This window comes from Helianthus annuus, chromosome 7 (assembly GCF_002127325.2).
Source record: "Helianthus annuus cultivar XRQ/B chromosome 7, HanXRQr2.0-SUNRISE, whole genome shotgun sequence".
NCBI lineage: Eukaryota > Viridiplantae > Streptophyta > Magnoliopsida > Asterales > Asteraceae > Helianthus > Helianthus annuus.
The window spans coordinates 122,181,209-122,197,725 of NC_035439.2; the positions used below are offsets into that span (position 1 = coordinate 122,181,209).

General features: G+C 35.5%; 2 protein-coding genes across 2 annotated transcripts; one reads left to right on the forward strand and one right to left on the reverse strand.

Moving 5' to 3' along the window:
- Window positions 1-339: 339 nt before the first annotated feature.
- LOC110885300 (parthenolide synthase) lies at window positions 340-2,439 on the reverse strand. Its single transcript, XM_022132977.2, has 2 exons — window positions 1,509-2,439; window positions 340-1,150 (listed from the first exon to the last, which is right to left on the reverse strand). Exons 1-2 carry the CDS (start codon window positions 2,424-2,426, stop codon window positions 545-547), a joined length of 1,524 nt encoding a protein of 507 aa, XP_021988669.1. The 5' UTR covers window positions 2,427-2,439; the 3' UTR covers window positions 340-544.
- Window positions 2,440-10,104: 7,665 nt separating this feature from the next.
- On the forward strand, window positions 10,105-10,797 carry LOC110882035 (myb-like protein W). Its single transcript, XM_022130138.1, has 2 exons — window positions 10,105-10,467; window positions 10,525-10,797. The coding sequence occupies exons 1-2, from the start codon at window positions 10,105-10,107 to the stop codon at window positions 10,795-10,797; spliced, it is 636 nt and encodes a 211-aa protein (XP_021985830.1).
- The last annotated feature ends 5,720 nt before the right edge of the window (window positions 10,798-16,517 follow it).

A 16,517-nucleotide genomic window follows, 5' to 3' on the forward strand; every position in this document is an offset into this window, starting at 1 on the left:
TTAGTTACCTGTCTTAATTGTGTGTCTTGTTTGCATTGTAAAAATGAAAATTTGCAAGGATCGCAGTAAGGGTGTGTGGGATTGAACAGAGGACCAACATAGTGTATGTTTACATAATTTTGTGAAAGAAAACTGGATTAACGAAGACATATATCGGCTAGTACTTAAGTTAATATGAGTTTAGCCATTTATGTTATTGTCTGAGGTTAGAGCTAAAAGTTCTTTGAATAGAGCAAATCTTGTAGTCAAAATATGAAAGATCATATTCTTTTACCGGCGCGTAAGTGCTATCATGTCTTCTTTAATTTCATAGATAGAATCATTCTCCATAGAAGATAAGTTAATTAAATTATGAACAAAATCTTTGTCATCATCACTTCTGCAATGTTATGATTATGATGTTGGTCGACATCATTTATGTATAAGCATTAAGATTACTAAAACATTTCTCTAGCTTACAGTTCCATCTGCCAAATAAAACATTGAATATATGGATTTCTTGTTCTAACACTTAATTTTATACATAAAAAAAGCTGATTACTTACTAATCATCCCAATTATACTTTGTGGGCACAAGGCGAAGTGGTACTTTCTTACGGAGAACTAAGATACCCTCTTCTTGCATATTCAAATCTTCACTTTTAACTCCATCAGGAACTTCCCAATCAAACCAGTAAAGAAGGTTTGCTATCACAAACTCAACAGTTGCAGGAGCCATGTTCTTGGCTGGACACGATCTTCGTCCACCGCCAAACGGGACCATCTCAAAATCAACCTCAAACTTTTCAAACCTTTCTGGATAGAACTCAGCCGCATTCTCTCCCCAAGTGCTTGGATCTCTTCCTATTCCCCACGCGTTGATTAAAGCACTCGTCCCAGGTAAGACGTCATAACCGCCAATTTGACAATGGCTCATGCATTCATGTGGGATTAATAATGGCGCAGGAGCGTGTAGTCTTAATGTTTCTTTTACCACCATTTTCAAGTATGTCATTTTTGCAATGTCCAATACATCTACTTTGGGTGTTCGTCCTGTGTGGTTTCGGATTTCAGTTTGCAACTTTTGCTTCACTCTAACACTTCTGGCGATCTCAGACATTACCCACACCAACGTCACAAGAGTCGTATCAACTCCGGCAGTGAGTACGTCCTGCCAGTATATTTCATTAGTAACATGTTATGTACATTGTTTAACCCACTTATTTTTAAATAATATGTATTCGGAAAATTTATTCAATGTAATCGATCCGTATCTAATTATCAATGTCTATTTTTGACCGACACCATTCGCTCATTAAGTCCTGTTTATTGTCCAGAAAAAAAAAAATCACACTTACCGTGTTCACCTTTTTAGATAATTACTTGAAGTGATTTGTTGGGATTTCGACATTTTTTTCTTACCTAAAATAAGTTGGTTGCTAAAGATCCAACTCAACACAAATATATAAATCACTTTAATATATGCAATTAGCCTATCCATTTTAAAAACTTAAAAGTGTATTATTTACCATTATAAGCGCTTTGACATCTTCTTTGGTCAACCGATGGCCAGAAGTATTATCTTCGGAAGACAACTCAAGTAAAGCATGCACAAAATCCTTTTCTTCATCAGTTACTTCTGCAATTTGACTCTTATGATCATCGATGATCGACTCGATGTATGCATCAAGATTAGTAAAGCATGTCTCGAGCTTATCGTTCCATCCACTAACATAATCTATAAATCGGCCCGCCCATGGAAAAGAATCCCCGAGCCATCCACCCAACATTTCCAGGGCTTCATAAACCAACACTTCCCATGACGGGCCCTTAATTGGTTGTTGTCTATAGTTGTTACCAAACGCCACCTTGCACACCACCCCTTTGACCGTTGCTAAAAACAACTTGTTTAGGTTTACTGCAACGTTTGGTGGATGTGACCCTATTAAACGAACCATGGTTTCAATCTCGGACACCAACACATGATTAAACAATCGAGCTCTTTTGGGACCAAGGAACTCAGACACCAAAATCTTGCGCATCTCCCTTCGGTGATCGCTTTGAGGGGAGAATCCGATGTCCAAGTAGTTGTAAGTTAGCCGCTTCGCGCCTTTGGACAATGGACGGGAACAAAATATATGATCTTGTGTTTTCAAGACTTGTTTGGCCATGGCAGGAGAAGAGATGATAAGGTATGGTTTTGAGCCTATATAAAATAGCATAACTGGACCATATTCTTTGGAGAGTTGCCAAAGGGCTTCGTGACGAGATTTACCTATTAGTTTGTGCAAGTTTCCAATTATTGGAAGCTTTGGAGGGTTTGGGGGAAGCTTGGGGGTTGTTATGGATGATTTATTTGATCTTAGAGTGTATAGAAACATGCAGAACATGAAGAAAACTAGTGTTGTTGTAAGAAGCCATGAAGGGAAGATAGTGAAGATCTCCATGTGGTTGATTTCGTGTGCAGATTTAATGGTAATATATAGGTGTATATATAGGGTTTTGATTATTTAGAACTCTAAAATATTTAATTATTTCGAGAATTAATAACAACCAATCAATTTTATTCATTTATTTGGTATTATTTGAGAGTAGTTTTACCATATATTATATATATTTTGTGATTACAAGTTCATATACGTGTAATAATGAATTTAGATGTAAGGTAATGTTCATTTGAGAAGAAATTTAATGTGATAAAAAAAAGAAGAAAGAGTATAATGATAAAACATCATGTAGTTTATAACTTCTCTCATTAATTATGTTATCTCTCATTAATAAAACAGAAACTTTTTATCCTACACATTTCAAATTTAACCTATATATATCTTACACTTACCGGAATTTACCATACACACATCGAAATTTATCCTAGACATTTCAAAATTTATCCTACACATACTGAAATTTATCCTTACACATGTCGAAAATTGTCCTTCACCATAAAATTTTTGATTTTGAAAGAGTATATTTAAAAGTGAATTACAAGTTTAATTAGTTAGCTAATTAATTACAATTATAAATTTACCTATATGTCATTTTCAATAACATTAAATACACATATTAAATGAAGTAAATGGAACATTTCTATTGGTTTAAAACTTATTCTTTTTATTCTTAAAAATTTTTTCTTCTTATTTAAATCCTCCACTATATATATATATATATATATATATATATATATATATATATATATAGGGTAAGGTTATTGTAAAAAAGGTTAAAAGTGTGAGAAGTGTGAGAAATATTGTGGAGATGACATGTGTCCTCAATCTAAATTAATTCAAAAGGGTAAACAAGTAATTTTATCATTGATTTAATTAATTCAAAACCTTCCATAACCGCCACCTTATTTATATGAACATGATTATTTTTAAGAGATCTCTATAAAAACGCTACGAATAACACTGCAACCACCATTCAACACGTATATAACACCAGTCAATAATTATATAACACTATTCAATAAGTATATAACACCATTCAATAAGTATATAACACCATTTTAAAAATCTTTATAAAAACACTACGAATAACACTGCAAAATCACCATTCAGCACATATATAACACCATTCAATAATTATATAACACCATTCAATAAGTATATAACACCATTCAATAAGTATATAACACTATTAAAGGCACTACCTCCATTTCCAGAATGTGTTCTTAATATAATGTTCATAGTATGGTTATTGTACATCGTGTTTTAAACCTGCACGCATGGTGTTTTACATCTACATGCTAGTAGATGTTCCAGATTTCATATGTTAAAACACCATGGTATTTTAAACCAACATTCCAGTACATGTTTTCGCATGTTCATCGTATAGTGTTTTACACCTGCATTCCAGTATGTGTTTAAAACACCACGCTTTGAATCACAATACAATTAAAACACCACTATATGAACATAGACAAAACATCATGGACTAAACATCTGACCGAAACATATTTTTTTCTCTATATAAGTATAGCAATATGTTACTCATATTAAAGATAAAAAAACGTTCCTTATTATGGTGAAATTTTTTTAAAAAAAAAAGAAGTTACATATAAAAAGTTGTTGACATGTAAAAGACGGAGAGAAGTTGCATGTGCATTAATGTTAGTTTCTTAATTTAAAAATGTTAAATTTACATGTATACACTTAATTTAGAAAATTAATATGTTTAATAGTAAACATTATTTACAATTTTGCCATTATGATCTCAACCGTTAGATCAAATATCTAATGGTGTAGATTCTTTCTTACCTTTCTCACAAAAAAAAACCCTTTTTACAGGAACCTCTACCTATATATATATATATATCAAATTCCACCGCAATATGTGAAAGAATTGAACTAGTAATATATATAACATAAAAATGTAACCATCAAATATATATAATATATACTAGGTTATCACCCATGGTTACACACGGGTTATTTTATTTTATTACTTATTAATTATATATATATATATATTTTTTTTAAGTATAAAGTGTTATCTATACTTATATATTATAAAGCGTTTCCTGAGGGTCTTCTTAAAAATTAAGACGTACAAGTAGAAATGCTTGATATACAACACACAATGCGTATAATTATGTTTGAGGGGTATAATTATCTTTTTTGCACCCTATTTAATCTAAAGAAACTCAAGAATTAAGAGTTATCTATGAAAACTAATGACATTTAGTTCTACAATTACTTTCAAGACATTAAATAGAAAACTTATAAAAAGCAATTCGTAATGCTGCATGTTTTGATATAATGTTTTATGTAATTTATTTTAAACCTAAAGCAAAATCTGACTATGAGATTGGCTGGGTGATAATATGGTAATATGGGGAAGATGGCTATATTGGCCATTTTAATATCAATTTTATGAAAGTAAAATGATAAAAACTCGTTTTCAACCCAGGGATTCCCATCAAATTTAAGTAATTAAAACATTTTATGCATATGGTACAATAACTAAACTAAATTTGTAAGGGGCGAGATAGTCTTTTTATATCAACATAGTATAGATAATAAAATAGTTTAATGAATAATGAAATAGTGGCAAATTAGAAGTCTTCAAATTAAAAATATTAAATGGAATTCAAAGAGAAGTAATTCAAAATTAAAAATGACGAATAGAGTTAATTAGAAGTCTTCAAGTTAAAAATAATAAATGGAATTCAAAGAGTTATAAGCAGATCGATTGAATGAAGAGTTGTTCATAACCGACCGATAATAATAACCCATCATTTGGGGACTTGAAACAATTTCGCTAATCCAATTCTACATCCAATTCTTTTCATAACCGACTCCTAATAATAAATAATAACTGTAACTCTATCATGAGTTATAAAACAACTCAAAATCATTCATTCTTCATCATTTTAGCTAATCCAATTCTATAAGCACATTCTTAAAACTTTTATCGAGGAGGATGAATCTTAAAAGCATTGCCTAAAGAATTTTGAGATCCATGCAAATAATTATCATGATTTTCTGCCATTAATTTCAATACTTACGTTTATATTATTTTACACTTTTTATATAAATAGCTCACAGGAACATAACATCTTATTCTCCAGTTTAACTCACAGGAAGGTTTGATTGCGAACCATCAGTTTGTTTATTGTTTATGGTTCTCGGTATCTCATTTTCAAGAGCGTGATCAAATTAAATATATCAACAATGCTATCTTCCTTAGATCTATTTGATCCACTAGAAGTGACGTAAATAACGTCAATGTCTCTGTTTAGAACTAGTAACTATCTAGATGCGACTAAACATGCAAAGTATAGAAGATTGACAACGATGAAGAATATACTAATCCAGTGCCGACCAAATTCCCATAACATCATGACATTCTTTCTTTGTAAATTCCCATCACGTCATGATAGGTAACGTTTTCCTTATATATATATATATATATATATATATATATATATATAGAGAGAGAGAGGATAATGCTAGATAGAAAACCCTAAAAATTTGAGAAAACCCTAGAAAACCCAACCTCCCGACTTTTTTATTTTTTGAAAAAAATAACACATGTAGTATACATATTTTTAAGAGTTTTGAGCCAAAAAAAACCAAAAAAGCGCCGAGTGGATGTTTTAAAAAAAAAATAAACAAGTTTCAGCAACTTTCATCACTAACATGTGTTAGACAAAAAGTGCTGAAACTTGTTTATTTTTTTTAAAAAAAAACCACTCAGCGTTTTTTGATTTTTTTTAGCTCAAAACTCTTAAAAACATGTATATTACATCTGTTATTTTTTTCAAAAAAAAAAAAAGTCGGGAGGTTGAGTTTTCTAGGGTTTTCCCAAATTTTTAGGGTTTTCTATCTAACCCGCCCTTATATATATATATATATATATATATATATATATATATATATATATATATATATAATTCCACCGCAACATGTGAAAGAATTGTACTATTGTACTAGTAATGCATATAATATAAAAATATAAGCATCAAAAAGATATATAATATATACTAAGTTATCACACGTGGTTACCCACGGGCTGTTTTATTTTATTACTTATTAATCACATTAATTTTTTAAGTATAACATGTTACTTTTATAATTTTTTTGGAAATTCTAAATTCATAATCTTAATACAATAATATATACTCGTGAGACTCATGTAAATAAACCACGTAGGGGTGCCGTCACAGTTTTCTAGAGAGATAATTGTATTCTTTAAAGTAAAAAATAAATCGAAATGACCTATTGGATCAAAATTTGCCAATTTAACTAATTAATAGCCAAAATATAATTTGTTCATTTCGAGTTCAACTTGAACTGTGAAATAACAAAAATCCATAACTCATTGTTCTGTAGACAAAACTGAACTCGAAATGAACATAACCTCAACATGCACTATTGCACTATGACTAAAATGCCCCTAGTAATCAATGTGACAACTCGTAATTTTGCATGATTTGCCTTACGTTGTAATTGCGTGTACGTATTTGGAATGAATGAATTTACTTGGATGTGCCTAATGTGTTGAATGGATGTGTGTTTTGGTTATATGTTAAAAGGGTAGGTGGGCTTTTATAATCTTGGTCACAAACCCCTTTTACACTCGCACACCCCGTAACCCATGTACCTCTCGGTTTCGACCCACACTCTTCTCGAGCCCAACTGGGCCCGTCCCACTAGTGTTGAGTGGTTACATATCTAATGGTAATTAGGGATGGCATTTTACCATAATCACAGAAGTTAGCAAAACCCTAGTACCCCTTCCCTTCCTGTTCGATGGCTACCTACTTCTTTCGAAGCTTTCCTTCCCCCACGAAGATTGTATCTTGTGTTTACCTACATCTATCTCTCGGTTAGTATGCCCATCACTGAGTTGATTTACATTCAATGATATTTGAGGTTATGTGTTAAGTATTAAACTGTGTTTGATTATATGAAGCTTTGGTGCATGATCGGATAGTTGTTGTTATGATAAACTAATGCCTTGAAACTAAAAATTGATCATACTGTTAACTGATAACCTAGGGCATTATGTATGCTAGTATTGCTATGATTCACCATGGTATTGAAGCCTAGAATTGTTTTCACGGGACTTGGATTTAGAATGATAGTCATGTACTAGTCGGATGATTGCTATGATAGTATTGATGATATGAATATTTGGGTTGGTGATCACATGATTGGTGTATGATTGCGTTTATGTAAAATTGATGATATTATTATGATGAATAACGGCAATTAGGGTTGTAGGCACATGTATGAAAACTGCAAAAATTTCATTGTTTGATCTGATTGGAACATGCCAAAGTTGATAACTGTTGTTACGGAAATAAAGGTGTGTTAATAGGGGGAATCAGTTACATTTTAAGGGGTATCGACAGAGGTTGTGAATCACAATCTCGAGGTTCCGACTCGAAACCAGACTCCACAAAACGAGAAGACTCGAGACCAACTGGTTGCGAGTCGAGACCAGTGGGGTTTCGACTAGTGCAGTTATCACCCGAGACCTTCAGTTGCGACTTGAGATCTTGGGGGTTGTGAGTCGAGACCATGTGGTCTCGACTGGGCCCAACTTGTAACTTACTGGGTCGCACATTTCAGTGTGCGACTGGAAATGTGTTTGCTGATGTGAATTTGTGAGTTGGCTGAATGGTCTGTTATGTGCTACGTGATGATACTTGTTTGTACAATCTGTTAAATACGTGAAACACTTAGATAAATTCCTAACTGTTATTGGTAACCATAATAGGACATGGTTGACCAACCATTGAAACAAGTAAATAACCAACCGAGCAATCTAAGGTGAGTTCACTGCTCTTTTTCAAGCATGTGTCCTAGGGAGGGACAACTGGTTAATATTCCGGGTAGGAATACTGGGTCTATTGGGTTTAAATTCGATGTTGGATAAGACACTCAAATCTATCACCTTTTGGCGAACTGTTACCGGGGAGGCAACAAGGTTTTAGTTGATAGCGCTATTAGGTTTGGCACCCTCACACCGTACCGGGGAGGACGGGCGTGAACTAATGACCTTAACCACTCGACCAATGTTGATAGGCATTGGGGAAGGGCAAAGAAACTGACGCCATCTTGCGGTACTCAAGTTATTATCAACATGCTTTTAAACTAAACACTTGACAATTAAACGTTTTTACAAAACTGTGAACTCGCCAGCTTTGCACTGATACACTTGGCTGCATGCTTGTAGGTCGTTAGATACGCGTCATGGGACTTGCATTCTGGGATGCTGGAGTTGTCATGGGTCGTGATGCTTGGAGTAACTTTGAACATTGTATTATTGAATATTATGGTTTTTGAAATACTTGAACAATTAAATTATGCTTCCGCTGAACATGATCATGTTTTAAATTAAACATGTTGAATTGCACGGTTTACTTTAATGGGAATTTTATTGATTACTTAACTATTAGTTCAATGTGATTGGTGGCTAGATCCTGGTACATTACACGCCTCGTGGGGGTTTCCGCATGTGGTATTTTGGGGGTGTGAAAGTTTGGTATCAGAGCCACTGGTTATAGTGAACTAGGTTTTAAAATGTTTTTATAGAACCAGACTATAACTGAACAGTACTGAAAACGACCATGTCGCTCAGCTCCAGATTGCAAGGTTTGTCTTTTGTTTACTTTATGCATTACATACCTAGTGTACACCTATTTATCATATTGCATATGGTTGCATACTTGGAATTACGATGTTATTACATGTGTTGTTTGATTATGCTATGACGTTTTGATTGTACCTCTAGACTTCTGTGACCCTGAATTTTGTGATATCATTCGTTTTGTTACTTGAATCCAGGGAACCTTTTTGCGCGAGTTAAGAGGAGCTGAGATAAACATGCAAACTGCATTATCATTATGGGTGCATACATAATAATAATGAGGGGTGCATGCGAGTCCCAGTAAAGCTTAACAAGTGTGGAAGGGTGTCCTGCTCCATTATTCGACATAATGGGAGAATTCTGTAATCCATAGAATTCATATCGATGATTGAATTCTACTCGATCGCAATCCTTAACCTTTTTTACTCTTCTTTTATAGAATCATGAGCGGACGCGGTGGACGCAATGGTGGACGTGGTGGTGGCCACGGCGGTTGACGTGGCAACATTGTTATGTCCCAGGCGGAACTGACTAATTTAATCAATACTCATGTGGCTGAAGCCTTAGCAGCTCAGCAGACTGGTTTGTTATATACCAAACATTCTTTACTCCTAGCAGCTCGAGTTGTACATCAACGGCCTAGCGCCACAAGTCAATGGCTTAGTTAATGCGGCCAATCTTGATAATTTGCCCCGAATCATCCGTTTAGCTCACAAGATCACCGAACAGGAAGTTGAGCATGGTTCACTACCACCTCGTAGTGCTACAACTGCTACGACTCCCACCACTAATAACAAGCGTAAATTGAACGATACGGACAAGGTGTCCTGCGCAAACCAATCACAAAAGAAACGAGACAACAGCAATAGTCGTAGTTTCAGCCAGTCGTCTTCTGTTAATCAAAACCAGAGCAGCAACCCGAACCAAGGTTCCTACGTGGGAAGGCAGCCAAAGTGTAACAAGTGCAACTATCATCACCATGGACCGTGTATCCGAGTCTACCATAGGTGTGATAAAGTGGGGCATATGGCAAAGGATTGTAGGACCCTGTTTCTAAAGCAACAGCAACAACAACCGCAACCACAGCAAAGGCAACCACCCCAACAAAACCAAGGTAACCGGAAGGGATGTTTTCAGTGTGGGGACGAGGGCCATATCAGGAGGGATTGCCCTCAGTTGAATAAGAATGCCAATAACAACGGGAATAACAATCGACAGAATAACTACAACGCGGGGAACAATAATAACAACAATGCTGGGAACAACAACAACGGAAATAATAGTTGTAATGGTGCACGTGGAAGAGTGTTTACGATTGGTGCTGGTGATGCTAGGAACGATGGCAATGCCGTGACTGGTACGTTTTCTGTGAACAACCTTTTCGCTTCTGTATTATTCGACTCTGGTGCCGATTGTAGTTATGTGTCTTTGGGGTTCAGTCGACAGTTAGGGTTAGCCCCGACACCCCTCAAAACCAAACATGTTGTAGAATTGGCTGATGGCAAGTTAATTGAAGCCTCACACGTTCATTTTGGTTGCAAACTTGATTTGGTGGGTCAAGTGTTCGACATTGACCTTCTCCCTGTTACTCTTGGTAGCTTTGACGTAGTTGCTGGTATGGATTGGTTGTCTAAGCACCAAGCAGAATATCTCTGCAAAGAGAAAATCGTACACATTCCTCTCCCTAGTGGAGAACAGCTGTCTGTTCAAGGTCATTGAAGTGGTGCAATGGTTGGCATCATTTCAATCATGAAAGCCCAAAAGTGCTTACGGAAGGGATATCCAGCTATTTTAGCCCTCGTTACTGATACACAGCCTGAGGAGAAAAGGATTGAGGATTTACCGGTCGTTCGTGATTTTCCAGATGTGTTTCCCGAAGAACTTCCAGGATTACCTCCACATCGTCAGGTGGAATTCCAGATTGATCTTACGCCAGGAGCAGCCCCGATCGCTCGCGCTCTGATGTGTGTAAAATGAAACAAATAAATCACGTCAAAGGTGGCATAAAACTAACCCTTTTTAGTACTAATGTTGGAAAAAGTGTGCTTTTGTCTTCCTTTTGTATTTTCACGGTTAAATGAGCATAAATGAACAAAAGAAGCAAAACTGCAGCCAAATCTAACAATAATACAAGAAAAGGAATAACCGTGGCATGCCCGACCCCTCGACAGCATCTTCCCAAGCAAAAACAAGACATCTGAAGGCTGAACACGCCCCGTGTTCATTGAACACGAGAGCATGCCCAAGTTGTAGAAGCTTCTATTTCCCAACACGGGGGCGTTCCCAGCGGACACGGGGCCGTGGTCAACACTAAGATTCGCAGAATCCAAGCAAATCTTGATAGTACAGATACACTTCTGCACACGGGGCCGTGCCCAGCGGACATGGGGGCGTGGTCAACTAATGCAGACAAACTGCAATTAATGAAGAAAGAGAAAGTTGGTGGACACGGGGCCGTGTCCGGGCTCCTGTGCAGGCTATAAATAGAGGTGCTTGGTTTACTTCAAAGGCATCCCTTGGCAAACCACCTCTCTCACACTTCACCCACCCACCACCACCATCACAACCCACATCAACCACCATCATCCATCATCCATCATAGAGTGTGTGTAGTAGTCTCGTGATCCAAGATTGATAGTAAGAGTTCTTGACAATCAAAGGCCATGTTTGCCTAAGTCTCTTACATCACTTGGTGAAGACAAGCATTTCGTGTAATACTTTTTATTTTTAATCTTTTCGCACCTTTTATTTGGTTATGTATTAATGACTTTAATAACTAGTTTCTTATGTTGAAGGTGAAACTTCCTTATCATTTGTCCGTGGTGTCTTGGCATTATTTTACTGTCTATATAAAATAAAAGATTTACAACATTCATATCTCTACGGTCTATATAGAGATATGTTGGCTACCTGGTCGGGGGTTAAGGGAATGGTTCGGTAAGGTTCTTGTCTTGTTCAGTGTATAGATCCTGCAAGGAACTGGGTCAAGCTTTGTAGGACCTCCTTCAATACCCACTGGTATTGGATGGCGGGGGTGCGAATTTCTTGATCCCCTCATATGTAAATTACTATTAATACATTAACCCGGCTACTTAGGATTGTATCCCTGCTGACTCAAACTACTTAGCCGAGGGTAACGTCACCTTCAAAAGAGGGGCCTACCATATTATGCATTAATAACTTAATTAATTATCTTTCAATAATTCAACCTTTTAGGATTGTATCATTGCTGACTCAAACTATTAGGTTGAGGGTAACGTCACCTTCAAAAGAGGGGCCTACTACTATAACTAAGATAATCTCTTTAAAAGTGCAAAAGTGCGGAAATAATCAAAGGTTACACTAAAGGCGAGTCGGATCCAAGTGATTCATCTTGTCTATCTGTTTTTATTTTTATTTTTTTTTCAGCATTTTTAGTTTTTATTTTCATGTTTAAACCTTTTTCTAAAAATTTGATTTGATTAGACGTTGAGGATAAACCGATACTAAAAGCTCTTGTGTCCTTGGACGACCTCGGTATCTTACCAACGCTATACTACGCTCACGATGGGTGCACTTGCCCATATGTGTGTTTAGTGTTAGTTAAATATCGTGTTTTATAAATTTAAAACTTGACTAAAGTGTTAAAAAGGGCTTAAAACATACAAAAAAACCTATCACACTCGACACGCATCACGCTCCTTATCATCTTGCACCAAGGGAGTTTCAAGAACTGTCTAATCAACTCCAAGAACTGTTGGATAGAGGCTTTATCCGACCTAGTTCTTCTCATTGGGGAGCCTCAGTCCTATTCGTGAGGAAGAAAGACGAGTCTTTTCGCATGTGTATTGATTACCGAGTACCCAACAAGATGATAGTCAAGAACCGTTATCCTCTACCACGCATTGACGATCTGTAGGATCGGTTTATGACCAAACGAGTCGTTCAAAGGATTTTTAATCTATTTCAAAGGCGGAAACAGAGAAATAGACTTCGAAACAGCTTGCAAATCACTTTAAACTTCTTTCTGATTAATATAACACTGATTACAATCACTGGAAAAACCGGCAGCACTTCGGTATCCAAATCATTAACTGTTACATATGATCTCGCTTGAACTGCTATATATAGAGTTCTGATTTCGCTTGAAGGTGGAAGATGCCATTTCAAGCAGAATTAACAAATCTGATTTCGCTTGAAATGGTACATGTCACATTCAAGTGGATTCACATGTCTCAAGCGAAATCACCTCTAATTCACACTAAAATCTTCTATTTTCTCGAACAACGTGCCCTGATCTAACAATCTAGTACAAGACTCAATACAAGACGAAGTCGACAGATGTATGCACCAACAGACTCCCCCTCAGATGTTGACGAGTCTCGTGTCGAGTCTTCTCATCTTCAATCTTTATCAGACTTTGGGCTTCACTCTATCTGTTAGCACCAACATGCCCCCTTCGAACTAATCCTTCTCTCGGATGTCTACAGACTTCCCCTTTCGATGTACTGGAATTGTAATCAGGCTTTCATAGAATCAGGATCATGATCTTGCTCTCAAGCTTTCTAATTTTCTTGATCAGATCTCTTGATTCCTTAAGTTCATCAGCATCATCAGCTCCAGTATCATAACCTGGTTCTCTATTACAGAGACCTGAACATTCTCTACCTCACAATTAATTTTCCAATTTAATAAATTTACACTCTGCTTACCACTTGTAGAGCAAATCTCAAAATGATCTATCATTTAGTCTCTGATGAACCACTTGCAGGAAAATTGTTTTTATTTCAAAAACTTTTCTTATTTAAACACAGACTCCCCCTCACCACATGCTCATCATGTCTAGCACTTGGAATTTTGAAAATCAGCTTTTCAACATCAGTTGTCGAAATTTTTTTATCTTAATTTTTCAAAAATTATGCTAAAACACACTGAAAATCTTTTTGGAATTTTTGTAATAGAAGAAATGAAATGCAGTAAAGAAATATTTACAGACAATATTTTTGTGAGTTTGTGTAAGAGGATCATATCAGTTTATGAGACAAATCACCCCAACACCGTTAAGCTTCATTTCATTTTAAGTTCTAAACAATTCACTTAGATTGTCAGTATATTGATCCTCTTAAATTTTCACACAAAGTTCAACTGTTTCGAGATACGAGATTAATGTCTTAAGCACTTAAACTTATTCACGTGTCCCACTACTTGAATATACTCCTGTATCCAGATCCCAATATTCAGTCTCACAGGTGAGTATACCTAGATGATATCTGTAAGGGGTTAGATGCGAAACCGTGAGAGCTCAGGTCAGAACTTCCGTTCAGCAGAGAGATGACGGTTCGACTTTTGGTGTGTCCCCTTTAGAGGATCTTTTCTTCAACAACACATGATTAGCATTTTTCAATGTTTCATCATTTTTTGTACTGAGGGCGACGCTATATTTCAAGCATTTGCAGAAAGTATTATACGGGGACTAGGTCAGAATTTCCATTCAGCAGAAGTCCTGGGATAATACCCCAGATATCACTTAGTATAAAGACCTAGTATCTCAGAAAGAGGGACCTTTCAAACAAGATTTCAGGGGTTACCCATATATCCAAGAATTGTTCCCCACGATATAAGCAAGTTTGAAATTTAGGTTTATATCTCGTCACAATCTACTAAATGTGCAAAAACCTACTGGCATATCCGCAGTGAGATTGTTTATCACATTTTTAACTTTCCAATTCTTTAGCGTGTTGTGATAGTCCACTGATGTAGTATCATTTCCACTTTTATACAACAAAAACTCAATTTTGAATTTTATCATGTTTTTGACTTTTTCAAATTTTCTAATGTTTTTGGATTTTCTGAAATTTTCTGAAATTTTTACTCCCTCTAAAATGCAAACACATTTAAAGAAATTTGAAAACAAACTATACAAACAATGTGACAACTGATATCGAATCGCTTCAAATCACCATCCTCTTGGCATAAACAATCAGAACTCCCCCTTTCAACAAACTATTTTCCCATTTAGATTTCAAAACACTCAAGTTTGTTTTAATCAAAATGGTTTTTCCGGAAAATAAGTTGTGTTGATTTTATAAAAACCACTTTGTAGGTTAGGGGTAAACTCATCACATTGTTCATCTTTAACCACTTGTAGGAAATCAAGTACAAGTTAATGTTCCTGATTTACCACTTGCAAATATGCACAATCAAACCTCTGTACCACTTGTAAGACGAAATCACTTTACGTGAATTTCTCAAGAAATATGCCGATACCTACTCCTCACTTACCAACCTGGGAGTTCTGGCATAGTCACAACCTGTAAAATTTGAACAATTATAAAATCTATCACAAAATCTATTTTGACAAGAATGATGCCGATTCCTGATCCGCGATTACAAACTTGGGATCTCCGGCAAGTCAGGTTTTTACAAATGAAACACTGACATCCAAACTTCACCAAACTTGGATGTAACTTCCTCATCTACACTCGGGGTGTAAGTTACCTTCTTTGATTCATAAAAATCTTTTACCCCTTTTACTTTTCCATCAATCATTTTCCCAAAAATCTTTTTAATATTTCCATTAAATGCTTTCTCGACATCAAATTCTTTTTTCTCTGAATAGAATTGATTTGAGATCTCAACTTTTCCAACTTTTGACTTAAAATTTTCAGTCCTCAATGGTGGAAAATTTGCATCATCCGTTGGAGGCACTGAGTTTTCCTTTTTAATCTCAACTTGTGGCTCTTCTGGCTTTGTGGAACCAGAATCATTGCCTGATTTTTCATCAAACATCTTAACAACCCACATTTGGTTGTCTTTGGCTCTCTTTTTGTAAAAAATTTTCTTTGAACATTCACCAACTTCATAAGTTGAATTTTCAAAATTTTTGAACTTTTCAGTTGGTGGTTCAACATCAACAACTTTTTCTTTAAGTTTTTTAGAGATTCCCTGTTTTGTCTTAGTAGCTTGAGAACAATTCCATGCAATGTGACTAACTTCATTGCACTTGTAACAGGTTCTAGTCTCCTTTTGATGAAAAACTCCAGTTCCTTTTCTTTCAGCAAGAAACTCCTGGTTTGATTGTTTTCAAAAAGGTTTCTTCTGTTCTTCTTCAGCACTTCCTCCTGAAACAAATTCTGTTTTTGGTTTAGAATTTTCTCATTTTTATAATTTTCAGATGAAATAAAACCAGGACCTTTCTTTTTGAAATTACCATTATGGTTTGATTTCTTTTGAAAACCAGAACCAGAATTGTAACCCTTTTTCTTGTTTAATCGCTGTTGAACTCTTGAAGTGTATTTTTTAGATTTTTCAGTAAGATTTAAATATTTTATTTCAGAAATATTAATTTCTGTCATTTTGAAAACCTTTTTAATCATTTCAATTCTAACACTTCTTATTGGAAATTCTTTATCAGAATATAATTTGTCAGAATCATTCAAAGTGTATGCAACTTCAAATGT

Excerpts from the sequence above, each read along its gene's own strand:
- LOC110882035 (XM_022130138.1), top strand. The coding sequence starts at position 10,105 with ATGGCAAAGGATTGTAGGACCCTGTTTCTAAAGCAACAGCAACAACAA. Across the intron at positions 10,468-10,524 it reads TGAACAACCTTTTCGCTTCT|TTAGGGTTAGCCCCGACACC; the intron begins GTATTATTCGAC and ends TTCAGTCGACAG.
- LOC110885300 (XM_022132977.2), bottom strand. The coding sequence starts at position 2,426 with ATGGAGATCTTCACTATCTTCCCTTCATGGCTTCTTACAACAACACTA. Across the intron at positions 1,151-1,508 it reads ATGTCAAAGCGCTTATAATG|GACGTACTCACTGCCGGAGT; the intron begins GTAAATAATACA and ends ATATACTGGCAG.